This window comes from Phaenicophaeus curvirostris, chromosome 5, assembly GCF_032191515.1.
Source record: "Phaenicophaeus curvirostris isolate KB17595 chromosome 5, BPBGC_Pcur_1.0, whole genome shotgun sequence".
Classification (NCBI taxonomy): Eukaryota; Metazoa; Chordata; class Aves; order Cuculiformes; family Cuculidae; genus Phaenicophaeus; species Phaenicophaeus curvirostris.
Genome location: NC_091396.1, coordinates 22,133,506 through 22,161,491, shown reverse-complemented (window position 1 = coordinate 22,161,491; position 27,986 = coordinate 22,133,506). Strand labels below are relative to the sequence as shown.

Genomic DNA, 27,986 nt, shown 5'->3' with positions numbered 1-27,986 from the left:
GCATGCACAACGTACAGGAGGCTTTGTACTTGTCAGACTGATTCTTCCCTGGATAAAAATTGTTACCTTAACAGTAGCCATGCTGGAACAAACCCAGCAGTCCTTTAGGTCAGTGTAATGTCAAGAATATAGGAAGCTTTTACAGGAAGGCAAAATGCATCTGTTCATCTCTACAATGCTGAGACCTGAAGTTAATTAAGGGCATTTCTTTCTATGCCTAGCCACAGAGTGTCAGGGCCACAGAGGGTCAGCCATACTAAGTATAGTCATCTAATTCAGATTCCCATGTATATTATTACACAGCTGCTGTTGGTGCCTTGACTTGGTAAAAGGTGTCTCCTCTTTAATCATGGGGTGGACAAGATGTCCTGAAAAAGCTGGTTATCGTCCATCACCTTGGAGTTACTATGCACTTGCAGTGTTGCATCTTGATGGCTGTACTTGGGCAATTCCCACTTCTGGATTAACATCAGTATGAATGGGGTTTCTTATGTAAGTGAACATCATCAAGTGATTCGGTACAGGCTGCAGTGATTTTTCTGCATCCCATGCACTCATTAGCTGTCCAGATGGCTTAGTACTTTCTGAAAGTATGGCAAGAAAAACACTGTGCTGCTCTGGAGGAGTACCAAGGAGTGATTGCCATATAGACATGCCTTTAGTCATGGTTTATCATGATTTTATCATGATTTGTCTGAGCTGAAATGGTAACACAGCTTTGAGCTCTGTGCTTTGAGTGTGGTGAAACTCTGCCTTCGGACTCCTTAGGATACACCATAACCTACCACACACTCATACAAAAATCCATCTGGTTGCTGAGACCATCCTTTGACATCTTAGTGAACTCAACCTGCAGCAAGCTGGGCTCAGCCTGCTTTCACCAAAGAAGTGCAGAGGCATTGTTAAGACAGAGCATCACTTGGGCCCTTGCTAGACTTGTGGGAATCCACAGCCGCAGCTGGGAGGGTGCTGGGAGGCAGTAAGGGGGTATCACCAAAATCTGTTGAGTCACTTTCTGTTTAAAAGATTTCACATCCCTTGCAAATGAGCCTGACAAGTGAAGTGGCACTCTTTATTAACTCACAGAACATGGTTCCTGAATTTTGTTTCTGTCAGTAGTTTCTGACCCACCTCATCAATGATGTTGAAACCAATAGGATGAGAAATCATCTAGTGATGTCTGGCTTTTCCACAGGGCTGAACCACTTGGTTGGTTGGGGGAAAAAAAAATCACTGAGAAAGAAGGATCCATTCTTTAAATCCCTACTTCTGCCAGTAGTTGTTACAGCCCATAGCAGGATAAATACTTGGGCAGAGACTGAAAGGTTGGCCTGTAGACATTCTTATGTGTTGAAAATGAGATCTGTTGTTACAGATTCACTCAAGAGGTGTCTGGGTTTGCCAGCCATCATCCAAACCCAGTGCAAAATCCCTGCCATTCGGGCCAGCCCTTTTTACAGTGCCTTGCTCTAACTGTTTCGAGTCTTGCATTTTTTCTGCATTCTTAGCATTGCTGTTCTTAGAGAGGGAATGGTAGCTTTTGCTCCATAACTTATGAAAGCATGAATACACTTTAAAAGCAAACAAACCCAAAAATCAGCATAAAGCAGCGTCTTGCTGGGGAAGCCATCAATGCTTGAAGTTATTTACAAGATAGAAGAATGATGGAAATTGAGCCAAACCTATCGTCTTTTGAATTTCCAGGTAAGGAAATCTGGCTATTCCCTTTATTTTATGCAATTAATAATTTTTATGAGGTTGCTTTTATTATTGGGTTTTTTTAAGCACTGAATTGCCACACTCTTAGACTCCGCCAGGACAAGCTACATGTCCCATTCTTGGAGGGCATTCACCTGTAGCTCAGTTGACAATGAGTACCTTGGAGTTTAAGAGTGCAAGTTATTTTTACTCCCTCACCTTTGCATTTCTGGAGCAGCCTCCAGGCTGAATGAGAGTAAAGGGGCTTGCAAACTTTGTGCTGTGTTGTGCACAGACACCGGGGTTGTCACGAAACGGTTCTAATCTCTCACTGCACTGCTGTACATTTGATACCTTTTACCAAGTCAAACAGGCACAGGTCTTCCAGCCAGCCAAAATGGTGCTTGGGCTCTGGGTGTTAGTTTCCACGGTGTTCAGTCATTCACCTTGTAGTCTGCTTCTAGCACAGGTTGGTTATACCTTTAGGTTAAACAAGCTCTGCCTGTAGTTTCTCTTCTCTTTAAAGCGTGTGGGTCCTATGCCGGTGTGGCTACCCAGGACTGTCTCTGTTTTTGCAGATGTGCCCATTAGCTGGGCTTCTCCTTTCACAAGCCTCGGTTTCCACTGAGTTGTGTCAGTTCCCTGGTTTGTAGTACAACGTGCAGACCTGCAGGAATTCAGCCTGCCTTTTTGTTCTTTTTTCATTTGAGTTTTAGATTGAGGGATGTTGCTCATTTCCCAGTGATAATCCCTACCGCTCATTTTCCTTTCCAGGAGACAGAAAGTTTCAGAGGGAAAAGTCAGAAAAGAATGTGGAAAATCAAGAGGACATGAGGGGGGCACTTCAGTTTGCCACCTTAAAGCAAGGAAAGAGCCCCTACAAGCGCAGCTATGATGAGGGGGAATCCCACCCTCAAACAAAGAAAAAAAAGATTGATCTCATCTTCAAAGATGTCCTGGAGGCTTCCTTGGAGTCTGCCAAATTTGAAGAGAACCAGTTAGCATCAGGTATGCCGCGTTCCATCAGAAAAGCATCCAAATACCAGGCTGAAGACATCTTTGAGAGGTGTGGTAGTGCCATGCATCATGGCTCCCTGAACATCAGCAGAAACCAGAGTGAGGGGGAGTGGAAGGTCCCCCATGGTTCCTCTTTCAGCTCAGCAAAAGACTTGGGCATCCTTGAAGATGAGGAAGAAGAGCTCCTGTCACTCAAAGCAGACAGCCCAACTGAGCTGTCCCTGGCCTCCGCTCAAGGCAACTCCCACGAAATCCCTACCACCTCTTTCTGCCCCAACTGCATCCGTCTGAAGAAGAAGATCCGGGAGCTGCAGGCTGAGTTAGACATGCTGAGATCTGGGAAGTTACCCGAGCCACCTGTGCTACCGCCACAGGTACCCGAGCTCCAAGAGTTCTCAGACCCCACAGGTAAGCTTTGCCAAGTAACAGCATTCTCCAAATCCTGCCTAAGGAGAGTAGTGAGATGCCTTTATGCTCTGTACCCATCTAAAACATTTTGCTCAGATTATTCAGGTGAACAAATGGTTCCATGGAAAGTTCTTTGTCAGGTTTTGTGACTGGGTGGGCCAGGAGCTGACACAGCTGTGGGCACAGTGGAAGACACTGTTTGGGAAAGACTCTGTATGAAACTTGTTGCGATTGTAATCAATAATGCACTGCCAATAAAAAAGACATTCTATTGTGGACGGTTTGTTTGCTGTATTTTTGATGCATTCTCTTTCAGCGGAAGCCCCTCCGCAGTGCCTCACATGCTACCAAGAAAATCTGAATGACTGTGTGTTAATACTGAAATGCACGCTCTTTGTGTATGAAATGATGTTCATCTGTGTCCTTTGTTCGAAAATGCTCTCTCTTTCCTCCACTGCCTTAACACAACCATGTAGCCCCTTGCTGAAGATGCTTCATTTCCTCCAGGAACATGCTGTCGAGCAGCAGCCAGGAGCCTTCACCAAAGGAATATTTGGGTCACACCATGTATTGTATAACTGGCCAGGATTTAGTGTCATTTCTTGCTGTCCTTTGTGGCATGTTGAAGACAAAGTTCAAATGTAGAAACATTGATTTATTTTCCCTTCAAAGCCCTGATTCAAATTCTACCCATAGTGTGTTGTGGGCAGAAGAGGGCAGATTGTGGCCAGCTCGTCAGGCAGTGCTCTACTGTCTGAATGCTTTTCTAGCTCAGCAACTTTGTAAATATCTTATGTTTTTCCATTTTGTTTTTTCTTACAGCATCAGAAAGCATCATCTCAATTCCTACCATCATGGAGGACGATGACCAAGAGGTGGATTCTGCTGATGAATCTGTTTCCAATGACATGATTGCTGCTACAGACGAGCCTTCCAAGATGTCTTCTGCGACAGGACGAAGGATACGACGGTTCAAACAAGAGTGGCTTAAAAAGTTTTGGTTCCTGCGGTACTCCCCGACATTGAATGAAATGTGGTGCCACGTCTGTAGACAGTACACAGTGCAATCCTCTCGGACTTCAGCCTTTATCATTGGCTCAAAGCAGTTCAAGATACACACAATAAAGCTTCACAGCCAGAGCAACCTCCACAAGAAGTGCCTGCAGCTTTACAAGCTCAGGATGCACCCAGAGAAGACAGAAGAGATGTGCAGAAATATGACCCTGCTCTTCAATACAGCCTACCACTTGGCCCTGGAGGGCAGGCCCTACTATGACTTTCGTCCTCTGGCAGAACTGCTGAGGAAGTGTGAACTCAAGGTGGTGGATCAATACATGAATGAGGGAGACTGCCAAATTTTAATCCACCATATCGCCCGGGCTCTTCGAGAGGACCTAGTTGAACGCATCCGACAGTCTCCCTTCCTCAGCATCATTCTGGATGGGCAGAGTGATGACTTACTTGCAGACACGGTTGCGGTTTATGTACAGTACACAAGCAGTGATGGGCCTCCGGCAACTGAATTCCTGTCTCTTCAGGAACTGGGCTTTCCTACAACAGATAGTTACCTCCAGGCATTAGACAGGGCTTTTTCCAGCCTGGGAATACGACTGCAGGATGAGAAGCCAACTATTGGGTTGGGAGTCGATGGTGCTAATATTACCGCGAGCTTGAGAGCCAACTTGTTTATGACAATCAGAAAGACCTTGCCCTGGCTACTCTGCCTACCTTTTATGGTGCACAGGCCCCATCTGGAAATACTGGATGCAATCAGTGGGAAGGAACTGCCATGCCTGGAGGAGCTAGAAAACAATTTGAAGCAACTGCTCAGTTTTTATCGCTACTCTCCCCGACTCATGTGTGAGTTGAGGGTCACTGCTGCCACTCTGTGCGAGGAGACCGAGTTCTTGGGGGACATTCGAGCAGTGAAGTGGATCATTGGGGAACAGAATGTGCTTAATGCACTAATCAAGGATTACCTTGAGGTTGTGGCCCATCTCAAAGATGTCAGTGGCCAGACCCAAAGGGCAGATGCTTCCGCAATTGCCTTGGCCCTCCTGCAGTTCCTGATGGACTACCAGTCAATTAAACTCATCTATTTCCTGCTGGATGTGATTGCTGTGCTTTCACGCCTCGCCTACGTCTTCCAAGGGGAGTACCTTCTTGTGTCACAGGTGGATGATAAAATAGAGGAGGCCATCCAGGAGATCAGTCGGCTAGCAGACTCGCCTGGGGAGTACTTGCAGGAATTTGAGGAAAACTTCCGCGAAAGCTTTAACGGCATTGCTGTGAAAAACCTACGGGTGGCTGAAGCCAAATTCCAGTCAATAAGAGAAAAGATTTGCCAGAAGACCCAGGTGATCCTAGCCCAAAGGTTTGATTCCCGTAGCCGGACATTTGTGAAGGCCTGTCAGGTATTTGACCTTGCAGCTTGGCCCAGAAGCACTGATGAGCTCATGAGCTATGGAAAGGAGGATATGGTACAAATATTTGAACATCTGGAGACAGTCCCATCATTTTCCAGAGAGGTTTGCAGAGAGGGGATGGACACTCGAGGGAGTCTGCTGATGGAGTGGCGAGAACTCAAGGTGGATTATTATACCAAAAACGGTTTTAAAGACTTGCTCAGTCACATTTGTAAATACAAACAGAGATTCCCCCTCCTAAATAAAATAGTTCAGATCCTCAAAGTCCTTCCCACCTCATCGGCCTGCTGTGAGAAGGGGCGCACTGCCCTGCAGAGAGTGCGCAAAAACAACCGCTCTCGGCTCACACTGGAGCAGCTCAGTGATCTTTTGACGATTGCCGTTAATGGGCCGCCCATTGCCAACTTTGATTGCAAAAGGGCGCTAGATAGTTGGTTTGAGGAGAAGTCAGGCAATAGTTACGCACTGTCAGCCGAAATGCTGAGCAGGATGTCATCTCTCGATCAGAAGCCGATGTTGCAGAGTATGGACCATGGCTCTGAGTTTTACCCCGATATTTAGGAAGGAATGCCTCAGATCAGAAAGCTGTTGAATAATTTTTTTAATCTATACCCTAAACTTTGATATATTATATAAAATATATATTATATATATTAAGGAAAACCCACACTGAAAATGTAAAAGTTAAGACGACGTGCGTCTGATAGAAGCTAAGCAGAATTTTAAAGATTGAGACAATGTTTAGACATTTACTGGTGTCTCAAACCATGGCAGCTGCAGTGTAGGTGGCAACATTTCATTCTTTAGAAGCATGTGCTGGGGCCATACTCTACATGTTCAAACCTAATTATCTATAAGCTAGATGACGGGTCTTTGTCAGTCTCATCCTCCCAGCGGTTTCCTTTGTATGTGTGTCATTGGTTTGTTGGGTTATTTTCTGTGTTGTTTTGTTTTGGGGTTGGTTGGTGGTGGGTTTTTTTTCCCCTCAGTTTAATCTCTGCCTCTCTTTCCATTGTTCAGTTCAGTTTTTGAGCCATATGAGCCTTTTGTTGACAACTGTCAGGTTTGTGATTTATTTCCGAAGAGTATCCCGTGTGTTTATATTGCCCCCGCTCTCTACCTCCACCCAGTTCTCTTTGCTGGAATGGGAGCTTTCTTCACTCTCACACATGAGTGATGGGAGGGAAAAGCTGGGGGCATGATTTGGGGTTTTTCTTCTGACTTAGAAACAAATGCCTCCACTAAACTGTGATGTTCCTTTCTCCGGTTTTTTGGGCTGTAGAGTAATACTTGGCTTTCAGCTCCTTTTACAATAACCGTAGTACCAGTCTGTCATACATATATTATAACATAATGTCACATGCAGACTATAAAATAGCAAAATAGAGAAGGCAGGGGGAAATTTTTGCATTTATATTTTTATATTGTAGGAGATAAATATATATATATATACAACTATTCATTCAAAACCAGGGCTGCTGTGGAAGCTAGACAGCCAATGAGTCAAGAGCCATCTCTGGGTGGAGATTCAAAGGCTTAAAAAACTATATTCTAATTTACTTTATTTATACAATGTCTTTATAATCCTAGATTGTTGTGGGGTTTTTGTTTGTTTTGTTTGGTTTTGTTTTGTTTTGTTTTGTTTGGAATGACTGAAAGAAAAACCTGCTGCGGTTTGGTGGCAGGAGCTATCAATGCAAGATTATCTTGGATTATATTCATGTGATGATGTCCTACAAAGGTTCACGTATTCTCTTGTGACCAAGGTAACATGTTCCACAGCACAGCAGACTGATGACAGCAGGAAGAAGGGATACTCTGCTTCTTCCTGTGGAATATTTCTTCTTTTCTTGAAGGGATGCGGAGTCCAACTAAAATGTGAATGGGGGACTTCCACCTTCCATCACACATTGTTCTGTGGGCTTGGGGTTTTTTGTTTTCCTCTTAAAGTAAACAAGCTCCAGGTGTTCACACAGTATCGCTTCAGGTTAGGAAAAAAAAAAAAAAACAAAAAAAAAAACCCACAACCAAAAAAACCACCACACAAACAAAAAAAGGTGCAAAAACTCCACAGATGCTAGTGCCTTGCCCTGCTGATGTGGTATGGACAGCACCAACCTGACTAGACTATCATGGGAGTGAGAACCTGTTGTCCAGAAGATGTCCAAGCCAACATGTTCTCACTTCCTAGAGGGTCGAGCTTTGTGCCAAGCTGTGTTGTTTGGAAACATGATGGTGGTATCAGCAACACTGAACCTTTCCTTTCTCCTGTTACCCCCCTGCCCTTGGTCTTGGTGCTAAGATATCTCTAGAACCATTGCTGCTAGTTGATAGCTTTTCATTTATATAAATATATATATATATATTATATTATTTTATTTTTTAAACTTTTTTTGTTTGTTTTCAATGGAGATGTAGCATGTTTGGAACCGATCTCTTTCAGAGTCACTTTCACTGCCAGGGTTCACGCACTGTCTTCCCCAGGAAAACACGCACTTCTACCTAGGTCTTGCTTACCTCCCACTAACTCCTTTGCCCTCAGCAGAACTACACAGCCAGCACTGGGCAGAGGCATGCAGCCAAGCCACTACATACTGGCTCAGCTTTCAGACCCCACGGTCCAGTATTGGTCAGAGATTTGGAAGAGTTTCCCTTCTGTCCCTATGGGACTGAGGTGGGACTGAGCCCACCTGAAGCACTAGTAGTGGCGATTCCTTGTGTCTTGACTCTGCCCCCTTTGCTGTAAAACAGGGCTGTTCAGCTGAATGATTGAAGACAGGTAGAGAGGACCCTGTGAATGTAGCAGCACGGACTGGGCAGGCAGGATACTCTCCATAGCACTTAATCCCTTTCCCCTCTGCCTTACCTCAGATGGTGTGTGCAGCCCACGGTTTGTCTCAGGCAGGAAGGAGCACCTGTGCCAGGGCACCCAGCTATTGCCAAACCAGGTGCTTCTCCCTGCAGTCCTCATGAAGGGGAGCTAGGTCAGGGCATCGTGCCATTGCAGCACAAGAGTGTCGATATGCAACACATAGGAAGCAAAAAAATGGCTTTGTTTGCCTTTTTTCCTGTCTTACCTAATAATGGTGAGATAGAGTTGACCCATTCATCCCGAGGAGTAAGGATTAAACTGGAAACCCTGTACAGACTTGGTTGATTGTTTGTCTGACATAAAATAGGGACCTCTCCACATGAGGTACTTACAGCCCAGTGAGTCAGCTCTTCCCAGGATGCAGCCACAAAGCTCACAGAGCTGCTTCTTGCTGAGGAGCTGGCAGGATCTCTCCTCAATGAAAATTGAGGAGATGTAAGGAGAGAAAAAAGAAGGATAGAAGAATTGCTGCTCTATTAGTCCCTGGCCTGGAGATGGGCAAGGTGAATTTAGATTTTGGAGACAAGAACTGAAATGACACACCAGAGGTGAATGGGCAGGTGGGGGAAGTCTTCCTTGTTAAGCGTGCACGTGGTAGCAGAAGCATAACTAACAAAAAAAGATATTTGATGCTGAGCTGGTGTGGAGAAGCTGTAAAGACAGTTTCCCTCCTCCCTTTCTTTTAATTTTCTTTTTCCTTTGCTTATTTCCATAGCTATTTGTAGGGAGGGTGGGGGGAAAATCACTTGCCTTTCAGTTTGCAGCCTTCAGTTTGAAGGCTCTTCAGCACATGGCTCTGTTACAGAGGCTCATCCAAGTGCGTGGCCTACAGGGAGGGAAGAGACACTTGCGGGCAGTGTCCACACACCATTGCAAACAAGCATGCTCCCCCAGGGCTTGTGCTGAGCTGCCCAAGAGGCCTGTTTACACCTCCTGCTCTAAGCCTCTTTACTTTTGCTACTGGGGAGAAACTGGTGCCTTGCCTTGTCAGCAAGGCAAGATCCACTAGAGACTTGTTCAGAAATTATACCTCTAATTTGTCACTCCTTTCCTCTGGTTCATTTGCAAATCCTGCTCTCATCAGTGATAACTTTCACCAGCCACTCTTATTCCTAATGGTAGAGAGAAACACGCAGTGAGTGGTGTTATTTTCTCCAGGCAGTCAGCTGCAGAAGGAAAGTGCTGGTTTCTTTTGCAAATAACTCTTGCCTGCACCTCTAAGCACTGTTGGTAGGATTCCCTGCCATGGAATGTTGTGGCTACCCACAATGGGAAAGGTCAGAGATCACTTGCATTGGTGATGGGGGAAACAAGCACTTGGCAGAGCAGTCAGACAGGCCCAGCTCAGCTCCCCCAACACAAACAATTTCCCATCACACCCATGTCAGAAAGAAATCCAGCCTTTGTCCTAGGCAAACATAGGTGCTTTGCAAGCTTTCCCTCTAGGTTTACCCGCCTATCTCAGATCTGTAGCTATTACTCCCATGGATAGTCTGTGCTATGTACTAGTACTATGTACTACGTGACTGCCAGCATGAGCAAGAGAGGGAGGAGGGAGGAATACCGATGCAAAGTGTCCCTGGCTTCCCAGCGCCCCGCCTGCCCAGCCTTTCCCAGTAGCAGGTGCATTTCCATGCCCTGTTCACAAATCCCAGCACCCAGCTGGCAGCAATGGCAGGCGTGGGGAGGGCTTGGTGTGGTGCAGAGGGCTCACCTTGGCTTGGAGTTCACCATGTGTCAGGTTTAGTACATGCCCTTCCTGTTGTGCTGAGTGAGCAAGAGCTTGTTTGAATGTGTTGCTCACAGCATCTTTAACTGCTTCAGGTACGAAGAGAGAGGGGTGTTAAGTTTTTCTCAGATGAACTCTTTATTCTCTTTACGCCCATCCCCCCCCCCATGTCTTAGCTAGGGCATCTGACTGTGAGTAATGCACACCTTTCAAGACCCTCGGGTGTGTATTTCTAGCCCGTGGTCTTTTTGGTTGCCAGTTTCCCCTCTCCACTTTTTGCTCAGGCTCCTTGCCTCTTTTACCCTGCTGTGAAGCAGAAATTCGTGAAGCACACACAGACATGTCCTTCTGCGGGGCTCACTGGTGGCCACAGGGATCCGGGGCCCTCTGGCCATGAGACAAGACTCAGCAGGGATAACCCTCACAGGAGACCAAAGCTCTTCCCATACCAGCAAAAGCATGCAGGAGTTACAGGGGCTTCTAAGGGCATGTGATGGGTAGAATCCCCCTGCGTCATCTGCAATGGGTCTCGAGCTGACCCCTGTGCTGCTCATGCTTTTGCTGATACAACTCCTCAGACATGATTCAGGCGCAGTCCATCTCTTTCTCACAGCACAAACTCAACCAGGTGGCCCACGGGGTCTTCAGGGTCCCCTTTCTTTCTTATCTCATGAGGGCTGCTGTTTGACCAGAGAGTAAGACAACCTAGATAGCCAGTTTGCAAATCAGCAGCAACAGCCTCTGCTTTTGCAGATTCTCCTCTCAGCCCTGTCAAAAGAGGTCTTAAAAGCAGAGAAATGGTACATTGCTCCCCCAGCCATTGTATTCAATGCAGTAATGCCTATGCAATTCCTGTCTCCCTTGGAGACACGTATGATGTGTGTGCATGTAAGCTAGTGTATGTATACAGTACATATGCATACAGTCTATATATTGTATATACGCACATCTGAGTACTTATACACACAGTACAAAAAAATAAAATCACATGCTTATATATCTATAAATAAAATCCTATATATTTATATTTCTCTATGTTTTCGATAGATATAAAGATATAATATAGACTCAACCACCCTTGTGTAAGGCTGGCACAAGGCACATTAACACTGAAGACTTTGGACTTTGGGATAGTTTTAGCCGTATGCGGAGGCCTACATGTACGTCTATAGCACTCTAGGGAGAGGAGCTTTGCTGTGGTTAGGGCAAGAGGTTTCCTTGCTGGCATGTTAACCTAGTGCTAAATAAGGTTTGTGTAATAGGGGAATGTCTTGGTGGGGGAAAATGCTCCAGTGTCCTTGTCTTCTCCCAAGTAAGCCTCTGGCTGAGGTCCTGTGTGTTCACACTCAGACAGATACATATCCCTCTCTCATATGCACTTTTCTCTCTCTGCACGGATGCAGTTGGCAACTGCGGGTACCAGTGCTGTGAAAACGTGGCTTTCTGTGCTCTGACCATCATCCCTCAGCAGTCGCCAGCATGTTGCCGGGGAGACCCCGTGCTGGCAGGCACTCGCGAGCGTGAGTGTGGGTTTGCTCATGGGCATCAATCGGTGACAGCCATGGTGCTGGGATGAAGGCAGAGCAAAGGCTTTACTGAGTGAAGGGAGGGTCACTGCCGCACCATCAGGAGTGGCTGTGATGGCGTATGGATCTGGAGCAGCACAAATAAGAAGGGACTGTGAATTCGGAGCAATATGGATGCGAGCATGCAAGCCCTGTTGGGTAGGCATGTGCAGCTTTGTTGGGTCAGGCTGGCTGCTGCTCTGCTGCAGGAGCTGCTCTGCTGCCTCCAGTCTTGCAGCTGCTCCTTTGCTGGTGAGGCCTCTGTGGTTTTTCTGGAGGGAAGGGATCAATGTGATTGCACAGAAGACCTGGTCAGTGGCATGTGTGTGCCTTTGGGCCCCTGACTCAGCATGATGAGCTTGCCATACTGAGGCAGCAAAGGGTGCAACCCTCTTGCCTTGCCTGGGCAAAGAGATACCTATTTTTGCATGACAGGCATTTCCATGCCAGAACTAAGGATGGGTCCAGGCAACGGTTCAGCCTTCCCCGAGTGTCAGCTGATGCCTGCCAGACAGACAGCTGCCTCAACCCTCCATCCCTTCTTTCACACGGCCGCTTCTAGGACACTGGCCCCACTGCAGGGTGAAGCCCTTGGTTGGCACCTGGGGGGACCCAAGAGGCGCCTCTGGCCAGGATGGCAATGGGTGGTGGATCACCACACTGCCTCCCCATGGAGGTTAAGGGGAAGGCATGGAGATTTGGCTTTGCAGCTCCGCACCGCACCTGGCAACCACTGCACTTCTCACCATTTGTTTTAACTGTTGGCTTTGGTTGGAAGGAGGATGAATTGTAAATCTGACAGCCAAATGACTCGTTACACTGGTATTGCATGAGCAGATGCTGTGCGAGCTCCCCCCAAGCCCTGTCACACACCTCAGTGCCCTCTCCCAAGCCTCTGTTCTCCACACAACTGGTAATCCACCTCAGCTGCAACCCACACGCCGGTGACTCCCCACTGCCATGGCCCTTTGTTCATGCAGCACTGATGGGGAGGTCCCCGGCACACGTTCCTCACAAACCTCAGAGACTGTTCCTGCTCCAAGACTTCTCCTTTGGATGCCACTGACACTCACGTAGGCTCAGCCCGCCCACCCATGCTGGTAGTGCTGAGGGACTGCCCTGCACTGCACCTCATGTTGAATAAGCTCACTGGGCTACGTGGGGGAACCATGTCTCATATGCTGTAATGCTTAATGTCCTGAATGCTATAGGAGGGCTACAGAGTTTTCTGCCAGTCATGGCATCCTCATAGACTCACCCGACTGTTGGCAAAAACACATTTCTACTTCCAGAAAACAGAAGTTTTTATCTCAAACCTCTCCATATCCACATCCAAGCACAGCCCTGCTGAACTGTTTCAAGCAATTTCACACCCACACGCCCACTCATACACACACACAAAATGAGAGAAAAATATCTAGACATCTATTACTACATATGTATTAATATGTTAATATCACTCTTTTGGAGAACATTAAAATATTATTACTTTACAGACTATGCTTTATAGTACCTGTGTGAAAGGACCTAGGACACTGGATACGAATAGAGCTATGTTGATATATCATAGTATGTACACGAGAACCTTCCTTTTGTCATATTATCCTTGTAATGTAAAATGATTGTTAATAAAAAAAATTTAAATTTATCAAGTTGAGTTGCTTACTCTTTGCATTGTTCTTGGAGGTTAATGTAATTTTCTCAGAGAAAGGGCATCCTAGTCAATGCACTCTCTTCCCCAGCCCACAACTGTAAGGAGTGAGTGCAGTGCTAATATATCCAGAAGGGTAAATTGGAGCCTCTAAGGTGCTGATAGCTCTCGTTCCTGGGTGAGTTACTCCTTCACATGATGGGTCTAGCTGCAGCCCCTCAACATCCTTGCCTCAGTGAGGAGGTCTAGCATGTCCTGCGATGGAGCGGCATCATTTCTCCATGATAATATCAGTGCTGTGATGAGGCTGCAGCAGCACAGAGCAGGAGCTGCTGCCTTCCCAGCAACCTGCTGCTGCCCTGGGTTGGCACTGGTGTAAAGTGGGATGCCTTTGCAACCTTTGTCCTTCCCTTTCTAGATGAGTACAGTGGCAATATTCTTGCCTTTGCTGCAGTGGGCTGTCCTTGTAATGCACGTTGCCAAAATCTTGTGTGTGTGTATGGTTTCATTTGAAGGGTGGAGAGGCTTTTCCTGAGCTCTACATGTTCCAGAGACAGCAGGATTTTTTTCACCCTTAAAAGAAAGGGCTGATTTAACTTTGGATTCTTCTTCTTTGACATGGAAATTTTGGTTGAGCTTTGGTCCATGGTGGATAACTAAAGGTGCAACTTTTAAAACAGCTGATTGCAATAAGAGTGATTTTGAACATGGAGATTCTTGAATCTGCTAAATCAGTGTGGGCAAGCAACCCAAACTCTGAAACAAGTACAAGTGTCTGTGGATTGGCACTGGACTGTGAGTTGTGTTTTCTGACCAAACAACTGTCAAAGCCGAAAACATTGCTTCCTTGGGCTTAGCCTGGCAGCTGCTGGATATAAATCTCACAGCAAAGGCAGAGCAGGAACTATGCGCCATTCTTCCTTCCTTGCAGTTCAGATTTGCACAGCAGTGCAAGCAGGGAGGATGTTGCAGAAGTTTAGTCCAACCCTGTGTGCCAGCCACAGCTAGAGAGAAACGTGTGCATGTTAATACTGATAGTATTGCTGAGCTTCAGGATGTAGAGGTGAAAGCTCTCATGAACAGAACTGGCTCTTCGACTTAACCATGTCTGAAGGTATACCAGTTCTCCAATTGATCCTGGGTATTGATACCTGGGAATGGACACCACGAGATAAGCCATCGTCACATGAAGATGGCAAACAGTTTAGCTCTCTAGCAAATGTTTAATGCAATAGTTATATATGATATTAAAAGGTTTGTGCTCCCTCTTTGAGTGTCCTTTGTCATATGGATGCTCATAGTCTTGGACTTCAACCTGATGCCCAGCTGTACCCCACTGGTGGATGTTCTGGTTGCAAGATGCCAGAGCTACACAGCTTGCTGGTCCCCCTGAAGGAAAGGAAATTTGGGTGGAAATTCTGGCCTTGAGGGAGATTTGGGCTTACAGGGCTCTGGGTCCAGGGTGAAGCATATGTGTGAATGTGTCAGTCCCCATGGGTGCAGAAGCTTTGGTTTCAGTGAACGGTCCACAATTTTAACCAGCAACTGCAGCCACAGGGACTGGAAGCAAGAGGCAATTTCCAGACTCAGAAATGAAAAAAGCCCCAAATTAGTGATCCAATAGAAAAGGTTGCTTTTAATGACTTCCTTGAAGTCATTGAACAGTCCAAGCATTACAATCTGCCATTTTCTGGCAGTCTTCACTCTACTGATTTGAAATCGCTGATTCTTGAGCAGTATGCGAGCCCAGAAAAATCCTGGTGGTTGTAAGGGCTTAGCTTTATCTTAATAGGCTCTACGTGTTCTGAGCACTCAGAAACCAGGGGTGGAAACCTCATCTCTGGGGAGTTGCCTTTGCCAGTCAATTAGCAGTACACAAAGCAGGACAATGCTTCACTTTCAGCAGCTCAATCATGTGTAAAGAGTAAGAACAGTGTGTGAAATACATTGCTGATTTGTAATGAATATCCTAGAGGCGGTTTTGTGCTGTGGACACTCGACTGCCGTTGGCACTGATCAGCCTCCTTGCTAATAACTTCAAAGATTTAAAAGCAAGGTTCCTTCAAACAAAGTGCACAATCTGAGCCAGTGTCAGGAAGGAAAGCTTGCCCAGATTTATCTGATCTAAGGCTAAAGTTGCCCCTCAGTTTTAGAACCACCGATTTTCATGTCAATATGAGTGAAAAGGAAATAGAAAAATTCCTCCACGATGGTTGTCATAGCATTAAAGCATGGCATGCTCTTCCACAGCTCTGCTGGTGTCCTAGACATGCTCCATGGAGATGGCTGTTGTTAGCAGCTGACACTTAAAACTTGATTTAACAAAACCCCACAATGTGTTATTTCCTCCTGGAAACAGGAGGACTGTGGTGCCTAAGGGTTTGCAGGCATCATCAGAGGGGGGTTGCAGTGCTTCCTAGGGGCTGTCTTCCCTATGCGCCTCTCCTGAGGCAGGAAGGAAAACGTGGGCAGCTGAGCATGTCACTGAGTTTTAGCGGGTGCCCCTTCGAGGTGTTTAAATCAGAGGGTCAGGGCAGATTTTGGGGTGGTGCTGGGTCCAGCTCTGCAGTGGTGTGGAGCAGAGGACGCAGGACCAGAAGCTACTTCTTGCAGAGCTGTTGCCACACAGAGACACAGCTCATTTACAAGGGGCTCTAAAAATATCTGAAGGATATTCAAAGGCTCTCACAGAACAGCATATGCACTAACTAGATTTTTCAACTCTCTGAAGTCTCCTGTTTCAAGTTTTTATGTTTTGAGGGGAAAAATAAGCGAGCTGTCTACACTACTGTCAGCCACCCTGATTTCTGGGGAGACTAGTGGCCCCTCCAGGGGCACACAGGGGTGGCAGCACAGCACAGAGGTGCCAGGACTGGGAAAGGAGGCCATGTGTAGTGCAGGGATGTTGTTTTGCAGAGCTGGGCTCCCAGCTGCTGCCACACCTTGTGGTACTCGGGAGAGCTGTCCTGGAAAATTGGACAGCAAGTAGGTTTCGGGTCTGAGTCATCTTCTCAGGGGCATCTTGGAGCCCCTTCCTCACTGGTTTTGTTCCAGGTTCAGTGGTCACTAAGAGTCCAAGGAAATGGAGGAACTGGCTGCAAACCTCCAGGGCTGGTGCTGGTAATGGCTGCATCACAACTACTGGATTAGGTGCCACTCTCTCCTGGCAGACAGGCCAGTCCCATTTTAATTTTTAAATATCATGGGAGGAAAAAGTTTCTAATAAATCTGAGGTGATGGCAAACAGTAGGTATAAGAGAAGAATCATTCTTTGTCAGTTGTTGCTGCCTTTCAATGTGCTGGGCTGGGAATTATTGAGCAAACACACACTGATCCCCTAGGCAGGAGGGATTGTCCATGGCAAGTGCACCAACCATGTCCAACTCCCTTTGCTGCAAAAGTGCAGCTCCTTTCCTTCCACCTCTATGACAAATGCTTCACTAGCATTAGCCTCACTGTGCAACTGACAGGCTGGTGGCAACCCTCCTTGTGAAGCAAGCAGCAGCCCCGAGCTCTGGCAGACTCCCTTTGTTGCTTCTCCTTGTGGTTTAACACTGGCTGTGATGGGTGAGAGAGTGTCCCCAAACTGTCAATGAAGTAAATATGTTCCAATCTTGCAGTCAGAATCGGGTTTCTCTTACTTTTATGTGCAGTTTTTGATCTCCATGTCTTGTTAGGAACCAGCTAATTCCAGTGATAGTATTAGGTCAGCTAAGTAGGTATTCCTCCTTAAAGATGCATGGTTTACAGAGTATCATCAGCACCCCCTTGAAAGTTCTGAGACTGGCAAAAAGACTAAAGCCAAATTCACTGCTTAGCTTTGTTTTGGAGATAAGCTGGCATCTGGGAGGAACCTGATTCACAGATCCTATTTCCTAACATCCTCACAGCTGCAAGAAAGCCTTTACAGCTTTATTTAACTGCCACTTTGCTGAAAAAGTTGGTAGATTGATGACAGCCTTCAGAGGACCTTCTGTTGACTCACCTCAGTACTCTATACCCTAGTACTCTACACCACTGACAAGAGCTGCAAGCAAAGAGGAGTTATCCTAGAGTAAACAACACAGACACACTGTTGATACAGTTAAGAATTATTTATTTGTCATGACTTACATTTTGTGCTGTAACATTAGACACAAGGGCTGAGCCTCATGCTCTTTTTTTGTGCTTTGGACTGTGTGAACAATATAGAAACTTGACAAACAATGTCAATAAACACACTGGGACACTAAAGGACCAAGTAAGCCAAAAAGCCTTCTCATGCTGGAAGGCTACAAAGCACTATTTCAGTTTGCTACTATTCTGAAGTAATTTGGTAATTATCAACAGAAGAAACAACATAAAGTGTCAAGTATTAGTGTTTACCCATCATGCTTTTCTTTCAGCAAATAAACCAAATACATTTTGAGACTTTGCTAAATTCTGAAACACAAAAATACTGCCAAAGCTCTGTCCTTCAATTCAATCAGACTTCAAACTGACCTTCGAAGCGGTGCAAGAAGTGTGGTCTAAGCCACCTTAGCTCTCAGCTCTGACTAAACGTTATCGTGCTCTACCCAGCTTAGACATGAGGAAAAGTTGGACAAACCTTGGGCTGTATTCCTAGAACCCAAATTACAGCCTACTCCGTTCTGGAAAAAGAGCATCATTGGACACTACTGTGAGATAGTAGTGGTGACAGATGTTAGCAAAATGCAAAGTACTTCGGTTCAAGGTGATGCAAGCAAGGTAATGCTTGGGACAACAGTTGAGCCTGAAAATTTTTCTGGTTCTGTTGAAGGGAATTTTCTGTTAATTTCTGATGTGTTACCTCTTTTCAAAGCAAATATGGTTCCTATCACCATGCAAGGATATTTGGGAAAAGAAGTGAGGGGAAAACGACACACTGAAAATGTGTTACCCTTACAGGAGATCAGCAACTACTCCCTCTTACAAGTGGGGAAGGGGCCAAGGGAAGTGATGATTCTAAAACACCCTAGTGATATTTCAGTGACTATCAATGATCTGTGCTTTTTACTGTCTTCTACTGCAGTGCAAATTGTCTACAATCAAACTAGATCATGTCTCTGGGAAGATCTAGCTCCGAGAGCAGGTGGAGGCAAAGCAACATATGTCTGCATTCTATATTTTAACCTTTTCTGTAGTCACAAGTTATTTCTTCTGTCTTCTCAGTCCCCTCCTCTGAACAGAGGCCACAGCAGGAGACCATCTCTCACCTGTGATGCTGGATGCAATAAGGGAGCTGCATTTCTCATTCCGTTTTATAGTAGCCATGTTGTTAGGTTTCCGTCACTGGAAAGTGAATCCCTGCCCTTAAACTCACAACTTTTTGACCCTTTCTGAAAAGGATTGGTCATTCTGACCAGGTAGATTGTCCTCCTCACTTTTTTTCCTTCCTCTCTACAGTCTCTTTTCTTAGAGCGTCTTCATCTTAGTAGGTAAAATGATTAGTACAACCACTGAATAGTCATTGGAGAATATAACGGCTATTTTTGATCACACATGTAGCTTAAGAACATTGATTGCCATAACTGAGTTTTTTGCTTCTTTTATGAAACAGTTTATAAGCAGTACTCTTTAAGACATGTTTGTGGTGCTTCTGATGCTCCTGTTTTTACAGCTTCAGAAGTTGAAAACCGTGGGGCTATCTGGCTCTATTCTCTGGCCGTATTTCACTTAAGTGATGCTTTTACAACTCACGTTTCTGAAGCTTCTTGATATGAGAGCATTGAGCATTTCCAAATACTTTTCATTTATATTCATTACAGTGTCCTCTACCACACAAGTCCCTGCAGTTTGTCTGCTTGGGCCAGTTTAGCACCTCCCATCCTTTGTGTGCTGGGGCTCAGGGGCATACAAACATTGCTAAATAGGTGACACAGGGCCCTGGGCAGGCACTGGAATGTGATGACAAACAGCTCCTATTAACAGAGTTCAAAAGGGTCCGGGCTGAGCGCCCCTGCCCTCCAGTACCACACGTACACAGCATTCCTCCTGTTCAGGACAGCCAGCACCCTTAACTGTGCTTGCTTTCAGCCCCTGCACAGCAAATGTCTGCCTCATTAAATAAATACCTGGCAGCCTTTGTTCAGGCTGCACTGAATGTGAGAAACATTCTTTCCAGGCTAAAGTGCTAGACAATAAAAATTATCCACCTGGGAAAGATGCGTGAGTTTTCACTCTTCCTCTCTCTCCTATTGAAATCCCATAGGAGCAAAGGAGGTAACAACACCCTGCTTTAACACTGATGGCACCGCTTTGCTCTTCAGACAGATTTGTGGTTAAGTAGTGCATATACACGTATTTTTCTGTTGTAAAAGAGGACATTATTTGTCACAGCAAAATCAGATTGTGAGGGGTAATTCTTTTAGATGCTATAGAATTGCTATCTAATTACAGGGTGTGCCAAAATCACCAGAGGCAGATACAGATAATGCTGTTTACAATCAGTCACCAAGATGTTATAAAAGGCTCATTAAAATAAACAGGAGGCTGAACTAGAGAAATCTCTTGGGAGCAAAGGCAAATATTTGACCATTCAGGCTTTCCAGTGCCAGGCAAATAGCATCATACCATAAATTTATCCCTCTTATCATAAAAATGAAGGAAGAATCACGGCACTGCCAGGGACCTATATGTAGAATAGGCCAACATCACAACGCATTTTGTGCTTAAATGGAAATAAAGACTTCAAATCTATAGGAAGATGTATAGGCAAATCATCAACTCAGCAACTAAGAAGAATTCGCTATCAATTAAAACCCCGTGCCCATTTTATTCACAGTATCTTATAGCTTTTTGTTAATAAAAACCCACAGAGCAAGACAAGAAGTCAATTTTCTTTTTGTTTAAATACGCTCTAGCCAGTGGAGCAATATTGGAGATTAAAACCTTAGGTGTAAAATTCATTGGCATACTCTGCTTTTCTATTTGTTTGGTCAAAGCTATTTTTATCACTGTCTTCAAAATGATATTTTAACTCCTGGCTATACCACCTAGAAAGGGAAGAGCAGTGTAAAAATAACAGTTTTAAGGGCACAGAAGCCTCTATTTGCAGAATCACAGCATTACTGAGGATGGAAGGGACCTCTGGAGATCATTTTGGCCAAACCAATTCCTGCTCAAAGAGGGGTGAACTACTGCAGGTTGTTCAGTGATGTATCCCATTACATTTTCAGTGGCTCCAAGGATGGAGTCTCAATAACCTCTCTTGGCAACTTGTTCCAGTGTTTGGCCGTCCTCACAGTAAAAAAGGTTTCTTTAATTTGTTTTTTCGTGTGTTCAGTTGAAATATCCTGTATTGTGATCTGTGCCCTTGTCTCTTCTCCTATTGCTGGGGACACCTGAGAAGAGTTTGCCTCTGTCTTCTTTTCTCATCTCCTAGGTTAGTTATTTATACACACTGACAAGTTCCCACCCCAACCTTTCTCTTGACTAGGCTGAACAGTCCCAGCTCTCTCAGCCTTTCCACCTACAGGAGATGCTCCATGATCTTCATGGCCATTTGCTGCACTCCCTCCAGTAAATCCATATCTTTCTTGCACTGGGGAGCCCAGAACTAGACACAGCACTCCAGATGTGCCCTGACCAGTGCTGAGTAGAGAGGAAAAATCATCCCCTTTGATCTCCTTGCAATGTTTTTCCTAATGCAGCCCAAGACATTGTTGGCCTTCTTTGCTGCATGAGCACATTACTGGCTGTTCAACTTGATGTCCATCAGGACACCCAGGACCTTTTCTGGAAAGCTGTTTTCCAGTTGGTCAGCCCCCAGCCCTGCAATGGTGCATGGGGTTGTTCCTTCCCAGGTGCAGGACTTCGCACTTTTTTTGTTGAACTTCAGAAGGTTCCTGTTAGCTGATTTCTCTAGTCTCTCCACATCCCTCTGAGCAGTGGCACAACCAGCTGGTTTATTAGCTGATACTCCCAGCTTTGTATTGTCTGCAAACTTGCAGAGGGCACACTCCACCCCATTGTCCAGGTCAGTTATGAAGATGTTAAACTGTGTCGGTCCCACTACCAGCACCAGTCACCACTAGTGACTGGCTTCCATGTGAACTTCATTCCTCTGTTCATAGCCCTCTGCACCTGGCACTTCAGCCAGTTTTCAGAACTGTTTCTGGTATTTTCCCTTTGCCAACAGTACAGCAGCCTTCACTTGACAGTCTGCTAGACTTTTTTGACTCTGTCGTCAACATGGGATGGATACTAGATAAAGCTTAGAATTAAACAGAGAATCAAACTGACCCTCTGCGGACTGAAGTTCTTCGAGCTTTTCAGTGCTATAAAGTATATGGTTCTGGTTTTAGATCTTTGGATGCCTAGTTTCCATGCAAGTCCCTTAAAGTTGTGTCTACTACTTAAAATAAAGCGGTAGGACAAGCAGTGTGCTCGTGGGGTCATAACATCATCACTGTCAATACCAGACTTTCAGTCAATCTAGACAGAAAAAAAGGACAGTAAACAGTAACATTTAAGCCACACTGAATCTTGAAAGTGCACACAAAAAAAACAAGCCCGGGAGAGTCTGTCTGGTCAGTGAATTCCTTCTGTCTGAAGTGATGAAATACATGGCAGCTCTTAGGGGTCGTCTTTGAGTAGTGCTGGTATGAGGGTTTGTGTGCAATAGTTAACTGTCGAACCAAAACCATCAATCAACTGCTAAGGTATGAAATGATCCCATTTCTTTTATCTAGTCTTAGATGTTACCTGGAATATAATTAGAGTATTTTAAACTTTCTAGCTCAGAAAAACCTGAACAGAAAGGATGGCAGTAAGCAGAAAGATTTGGTCCAAGTTGTTGGAGGTAAGATCAACAAAAAATTTTTGTCCACGTTTAGGGTCTTCCTGGGTGACGCTGCAGAAAGAAGATATAAGTATTCTGCTAAAGGATCCTGAAATATTCACATATTTCAGCAGTTTTCATTAATCCTAGATAGAAGGTAGCAAACACTCTGGGAAACATAAGTGAAGGAAGGTATTTGCTTTCCTGTTTGGCACTGATTTCTTCAAAGGCTACGCAGGATGATAGTGTTGACTCTCTCACTCTTCTGTTCTGTCCCTTAGTTCTGTACTTTTTTCTAGTTATCTATTTACTGCACGTTGGCTTCACTTCCTCTTTCATACTGATACTTTGGGTGTGCAGTGAAAGTTCATTTTGAGATCTTAATTTCTCACAGTCTTGTGAAGTATTATGAAAAACAGCGACTGGTTAAGCATTTGCTGCATGTTTGTGATTATGGAGCCAGCACTCACCAACTGACTTGGGTTACATTGCCAGATGCCAAGCAGTGGCTTACGTTTCCATGATACTTTTGGTCCCCTCTGCTCTTCTTCAGAAACAGGGACCTCACAGAAATGGCAGTGAGCGGGATACTAAAATTAATTCAAATCATCCAAGCAGTCAAATTCCTTGTTTGGGAGAACCACTTGATTGGGTGAGAGACTGTCCTTTAAGAACATTTTCCAGACAGTTTCCTGGGCTAGGATCAGGCAGGAAAATCAGAGAAAGTGGTGTAAGACAAATGCTGTGATGAACAACTTTGTGGAGGGGAAAGTGGAAGGTGAAATGCGGCTTACTCCTCCAGCCTCAGAGGCCTGGTGGAAATCAGGTTGGCAGTTACCATGATAAGCCTACATGTGGAGCTGGTGCCACATGGCTATCTGTCTCCTGGGGTTCCTCAGCATTTCTTCCCAGTGGTTCCTCTCCGTACCTGTGACATGCAAGCCTAAGCTGCACTTCCCAAGCACGTGGCTCTGCCCAGCACCATCCTGGCTCAGCATTTCCAGCTCTACAGTGGAGGCATGCAGGAGCTCATGAGGCACCTCAAACATGATCATCTCATTCCACACAGGGTTGATCTTGTGTTTTGCACGTTTGGTCTGCTTCTTCTTCAGCTTCAAGGACTGATGCCTCAGTGTCACCTTGACAGAAACATCTGTATAGGAAGTAGAGAAAGAGACATCATATATTGCAGCAAAATGAATGCAAGAGAATTTTAACGTTTGGTAACATCAGACTGAGAGAGTGAACTTAAGAAACATTTATCTTGATTGGTTTGGTATTCACTTTTTAGAAATTATTCACATCTCTTTGCCTTTCTAAGCAAAGCATCTATTTTTTTTCCTGCAAACACCACCCTGCTCACTTTCTTTCTATATTTACATATATTTAGAGCAGAAAGAATAGTTTGTGTTTTCTTGCTATTCTACTCACCATTGCCAAGTAGATCTTTCAGCTGCTTGGAATGGAGATTTTTAGCCTTAATAATCACCACCAGCAGGCGGTTAGCTGCTGGCAGGTAGCTAATAGAGAGCAGAACCTCCCCATGGCCCGTAGGTGGCTCCTGGAAATGGAGACACAAGAAGGGTTAACGTTTTATGCAATCTTGACCATAACATTAGGAAAACTAAATAGTACAAGGTGATGGATAGAAGGTTGTGAACCAACCAAGTTGTCTCCCTGTCTTTGTACAGATCTTTCCAGTTACACTGGACGAGAATAAACCTGGCAAAGATGTCTGAGAGTGCTCCTCCACTTGTAAGGCGCCAGTCCTGTGTGTTACTGCTTTCTTTTATTGCTGGAAAGTAACTACTTCCTACTTTTAGTGGAAAATTTAGTCAGAAGAAGAGGAGTTGGGGCTGAACTGCATGCAAGTAGTCTGATACTCCTTTTTTGACCGATTATCTAGCTGCCCTTTATGCCCCCAACTTCCATTACTGCTTTTCATAATTCACTCTTAAGTTCGGCTTCCTTTGTTTGTGAGGAGGCTCTCACTAGACACGGACCCCCATCAACACTGTGTGGGCAGGACTGTATGGCTCCCTGGGAAAGAGTAGGTGATATTTAGGTCTGTGCCACACAGCCAGACCCTGGAGCTGAAGTTGAACCTTCTCTGACAGCCTTACTTGATATGGGAAAAACCCAGCCAACCTGAAATCATCCATGAGCTGGACTGCCTTTGTTCTTCCTTCCTGGCCAGACTTCCCTGCTGCCTCTACGGGATTTCCTACAGGGCAAATGCTCTGAATCATTAGGCATTCACTTCAGGGGGGCCACACTGGTTTTTTTTATTTTATTTTCTTATTCATTCTTCCCATTAGGGATTGGCCACTTAGCCTCCTGACCTTTCTCCCCTTCCTTCCCACTTGCCCTGGACAAGCACCCTGGAAGGGGAGCAGAGACATGACCAGATGACCCATAGCTCTGCCCTGGGAGCCCAATGTCTTTTCCTCCTTTGGAGCCAGCAGGAGAGAAAGCCCACACGGGCGCGTGCAGAGCTGCCAGCCTGTGGTGAGGGGCAAAAGAGAGAGCAGTTATTCTTTCAGTGACTAGGAGCTTGTGACAGAAATCTGGTTTACTGTGAGGTTAATGACCCAGAAGAGTCCAAGAAAGCCAATGTCAATTCAATAGACTCCCTTTGGACTCCTTAGCATGATTTACACGCATTAGGAGGGGCAGCCCTTCTCCAGGCCATTTCTTTGCTCTTGCTTCTAAGTAAGCCATAAATATTTCAAATTAAGTTTTCACCGGGTTTCTTACAACAGGCAAGGACAGGCCCTTCTATGCTCTGCACGAGCTGATTGACTCTCCAGAAAACACAGCTGTCATCGCTGTCTGGTTTGAATGACTTATTTGTCACGCACAAATCAGGTGGGAGGCTGTTAACAAGGAAGTCTGAAATTCAATCCCAAATCAGCCCAAGTAAATCTTTTTTTCATGCAGTCAGGTAGTAACGAAGGATTCATATGCATTTCATTTACATGAATCCTGCCCTAAATCTAAGTGGATCTTAAAAAAAACCCACATAAAACCAGATTAGAGACAGATTTAAATGCCTGTATGTCAACTACAAAAGAATAGGTGTTTGTACGTGAAAGGACAAATACAAATACCACCTCAAAACAAAACCACTGTTTAAGCAAATAATAAGCTGCTTTTGTTTGTTTATCTGCTCTGCATCTCACCAGGTCCAACTGTACAGCTCTTGGCTAGGATTTGGTCCCTGTAGCTCCAGGCACAGATAGCTACAGTGGAGATTGGGGAGGCAGGGAGTGGCAGGGCTGTGTAGACGTGCACACATGCATGCATGCCTGCACACACAAAGGCACACATTGTACACATGTCACACCTTGTGCTTATGGCTTTCTAGCTCCTAATTTTAGGATCAAGTTTTTGACCTGCCCGTATCTACATGAAACCAAAACCTACAATGGTTGGTCTCTGCTGGTGTTTCACATGAAGAGACCAAGCCAGAGGTACTTTTCCTTCTTCTTCCTTCTGTGGTTTTCTTGTTGTTGTTTTTTTTCCTATTAAATCCATAACCTGCACTTTGTGCTGCAACCTCACAAATTCACACAACCACCAGAGCTCCAGTATTCCCTTCTGTGCAATAAGGATAAAAAGCATCAGGGGATCATCAATGAATTACTTTTCCAGGACACTGTGAAATAACAAAAGGGAAGGTGCTATGCAAGGAGCTACTATTATCACTGTCATTAGGAAAGCACTGGGAGGGAAGGAAGACAAGATAAGGGTATCAGTCTGCAATATCTTCACTTGCATTGCTCACAGCAGTCCATGAATTCCTGAATACTAATTGCATTACCGTTAGCTGTGAGCTCTTCTCTGAGCTCCTTCCCTTGTGTGTGGGAGAATTACTGGGAAGACAGGAATGAAATTTCTGCACCTCATGGCTTTTCAAGGAAATGGCAGACTTTAAACAAAGCCCAGTAACTTTGTTCCTGGATGGATGCTTTCAAAAATAGTTCCTCTATTTTGATCAGCTCTTTCTGACTCCCTCCTGCTCTAGTTCTCGATGAATGATTCAGGATCTGCATATAAGCTATCTGTGCAATGGTTGGCTCTCTCAGGTCCCAGATGACGCAAATTCAGCTTTCACTGCACATCCTCAGCTCAAACTAGGGCACTGTTCGGCAGTACTGTTAGTGTTAACCTTGTGCTGTCAGCCTGGAGAAGAAATGAATGCTATTCTGTTTCTATGCATAGTTGTGAAGCTAAACCAAGGCAGAGTACCCAGTATGTCAGGGCTCCATCAAATGTACTTATGTACTTGAGCAACAACTGACCATTGCTGTGAACAGGCTGTTCCTCAGGTATTGTTTACACAGCACTGTAGATGGTGGGGGGAGGGCCTTCACCTGTCTCAGTTTAGAAATTTAAATCATTATATTGAAATAATTTCTTTTGGACATCTCTTTCTACAGCAGCAGACTGGGAACAAATTTCAATTTACAGCTATTATGCAAATATTTAGCCTTGTGCTTCAGTGCTTCAGACCAACCATTTGTTTCTGCTGCCTGGCTCTCTGCCAGAGGTCTTTCAGAGTGGCCAGACCTATTAGCATTCAAGCAGTGATCAGAAAAATTAACACTACTGTAAATCAGAAATGCTAATTCTGTACTCTGTGTCTGTGGCCAACTCAGTGGAGAGCCCTCACCTCTGATGGTGACAGGCAATAATTTATTTCGCAATGCTAGTGTTTTGCATTGCTCATCCTGTACCATACTAGAGTACAATAGGTACCTGCTTGTAGCAATGTTCCAGTAGCAACAATAGCAGCACCTTGCTGCCATGTTGTTAAGTGTATTGCTCCTGCTAGAAGAATAATATACTTTGTGGTGGGAAAAGGCTCCTGAGAAAATTTGCAAGAAGTTAGTGTACATGAAGCATCCCCTGTACCAACTTCAAACACTGTTTGAATCTTTCCATCCATTTTCCCTGTCTGTGCAGCTTTCCCTGTCTGTGCAGCTCCTGCTAGAAGAATAATATACTTCGTGGTGGGAAAAGGCTCCTGAGAAAATTTGCAAGAAGTTAGTGTACATGAAGCATCCCCTGTACCAACTTCAAACACTGTTTGAATCTTTCCATCCATTTTCCCTGTCTGTGCAGCTTTCCCTGTCTGTGCAGCTCCTGCTAGAAGAATAATATACTTCGTGGTGGGAAAAGGCTCCTGAGAAAATTTGCAAGAAGTTAGTGTACATGAAGCATCCCCTGTACCAACTTCAAACACTGTTTGAATCTTTCCATCCATTTTCCCTGTCTGTGCAGCTGGGAGAGTGGAGATAAATGAGGAAAGGGAGAGTTTTGACATTTAAGAAAACCAACACAATGCAATGAGTGATATTTTGAATAGCACTGCTGGATTAATCCCAGTAAGGACAGGTGGTCTTCAGTCAAACATTTCATTCCCAACAATGTATTTCACTCCTTGCTTAAGGTTCCCTGGTGTGCCACCATATGCCCTACCCACACGCAGCTCTGAAGAGTCCCTCTGTCCTCCTCTGCAGGCACTCTGGTGTTTCAGCACTTGTGACCACAGTCCTGCATCACTAATTCACAGAAATTCGCATAACTTTTTCTAGACACAGGCTTTGGATTACAGTGACAGATTTTCATGTAATTGAAGGAGGAGGAGGGAGAGTTTTCATGCATCTTAGCTGCTGCACACTGTAGATGGAAGGGCCCAATGGCTGATGGGCCTTTGGTTGCTTCCTGAAACAGTTACAGACCAACAGAAAGCAGTGCTTTACCCCTGTAAACCTGGCTCCAAAACAAATAAAACCAGTCACTGACATGCAGCCATCTTAGAAGAGGGCTTAT

General features: G+C 45.1%; 3 protein-coding genes across 9 annotated transcripts in view; 2 read left to right on the top strand and 1 right to left on the bottom strand.

Moving 5' to 3' along the window:
* PRDM11 (PR/SET domain 11) overlaps positions 1–13,363 on the top strand; it is a 50,572-nt gene extending 37,209 nt beyond the window's left edge. For 3 of the 4 annotated variants that reach the window (XM_069857898.1, XM_069857897.1, XM_069857899.1), the window contains 2 exons: positions 2,473–3,123; positions 3,946–13,363. In XM_069857898.1, the coding sequence (XP_069713999.1) occupies positions 2,473–3,123; positions 3,946–6,110 (2,816 nt within the window). In that variant the 3' untranslated portion in view covers positions 6,111–13,363. The remainder of the gene's footprint in view (positions 1–2,472; positions 3,124–3,945) is intronic. The other variant, XM_069857901.1, reaches the window with a different exon arrangement.
* Positions 1–27,986, top strand: part of RPAP1 (RNA polymerase II associated protein 1) — a 164,214-nt gene that overhangs the window by 35,254 nt on the left and 100,974 nt on the right. The window lies entirely within an intron of this gene.
* SYT13 (synaptotagmin 13) overlaps positions 1–27,986 on the bottom strand; it is a 200,234-nt gene that overhangs the window by 163,204 nt on the left and 9,044 nt on the right. For 3 of the 4 annotated variants that reach the window (XM_069857907.1, XM_069857910.1, XM_069857909.1), the window contains exons 5-6: positions 23,580–23,709; positions 21,224–23,301 (exon numbers count right to left, since the gene is read on the bottom strand). In XM_069857907.1, the coding sequence (XP_069714008.1) occupies positions 22,997–23,301; positions 23,580–23,709 (435 nt within the window). In that variant the 3' untranslated portion in view covers positions 21,224–22,996. Of the gene's footprint in view, positions 1–21,223; positions 23,302–23,579; positions 23,710–27,986 lie in introns of those variants that run through there. The other variant, XR_011337518.1, reaches the window with a different exon arrangement.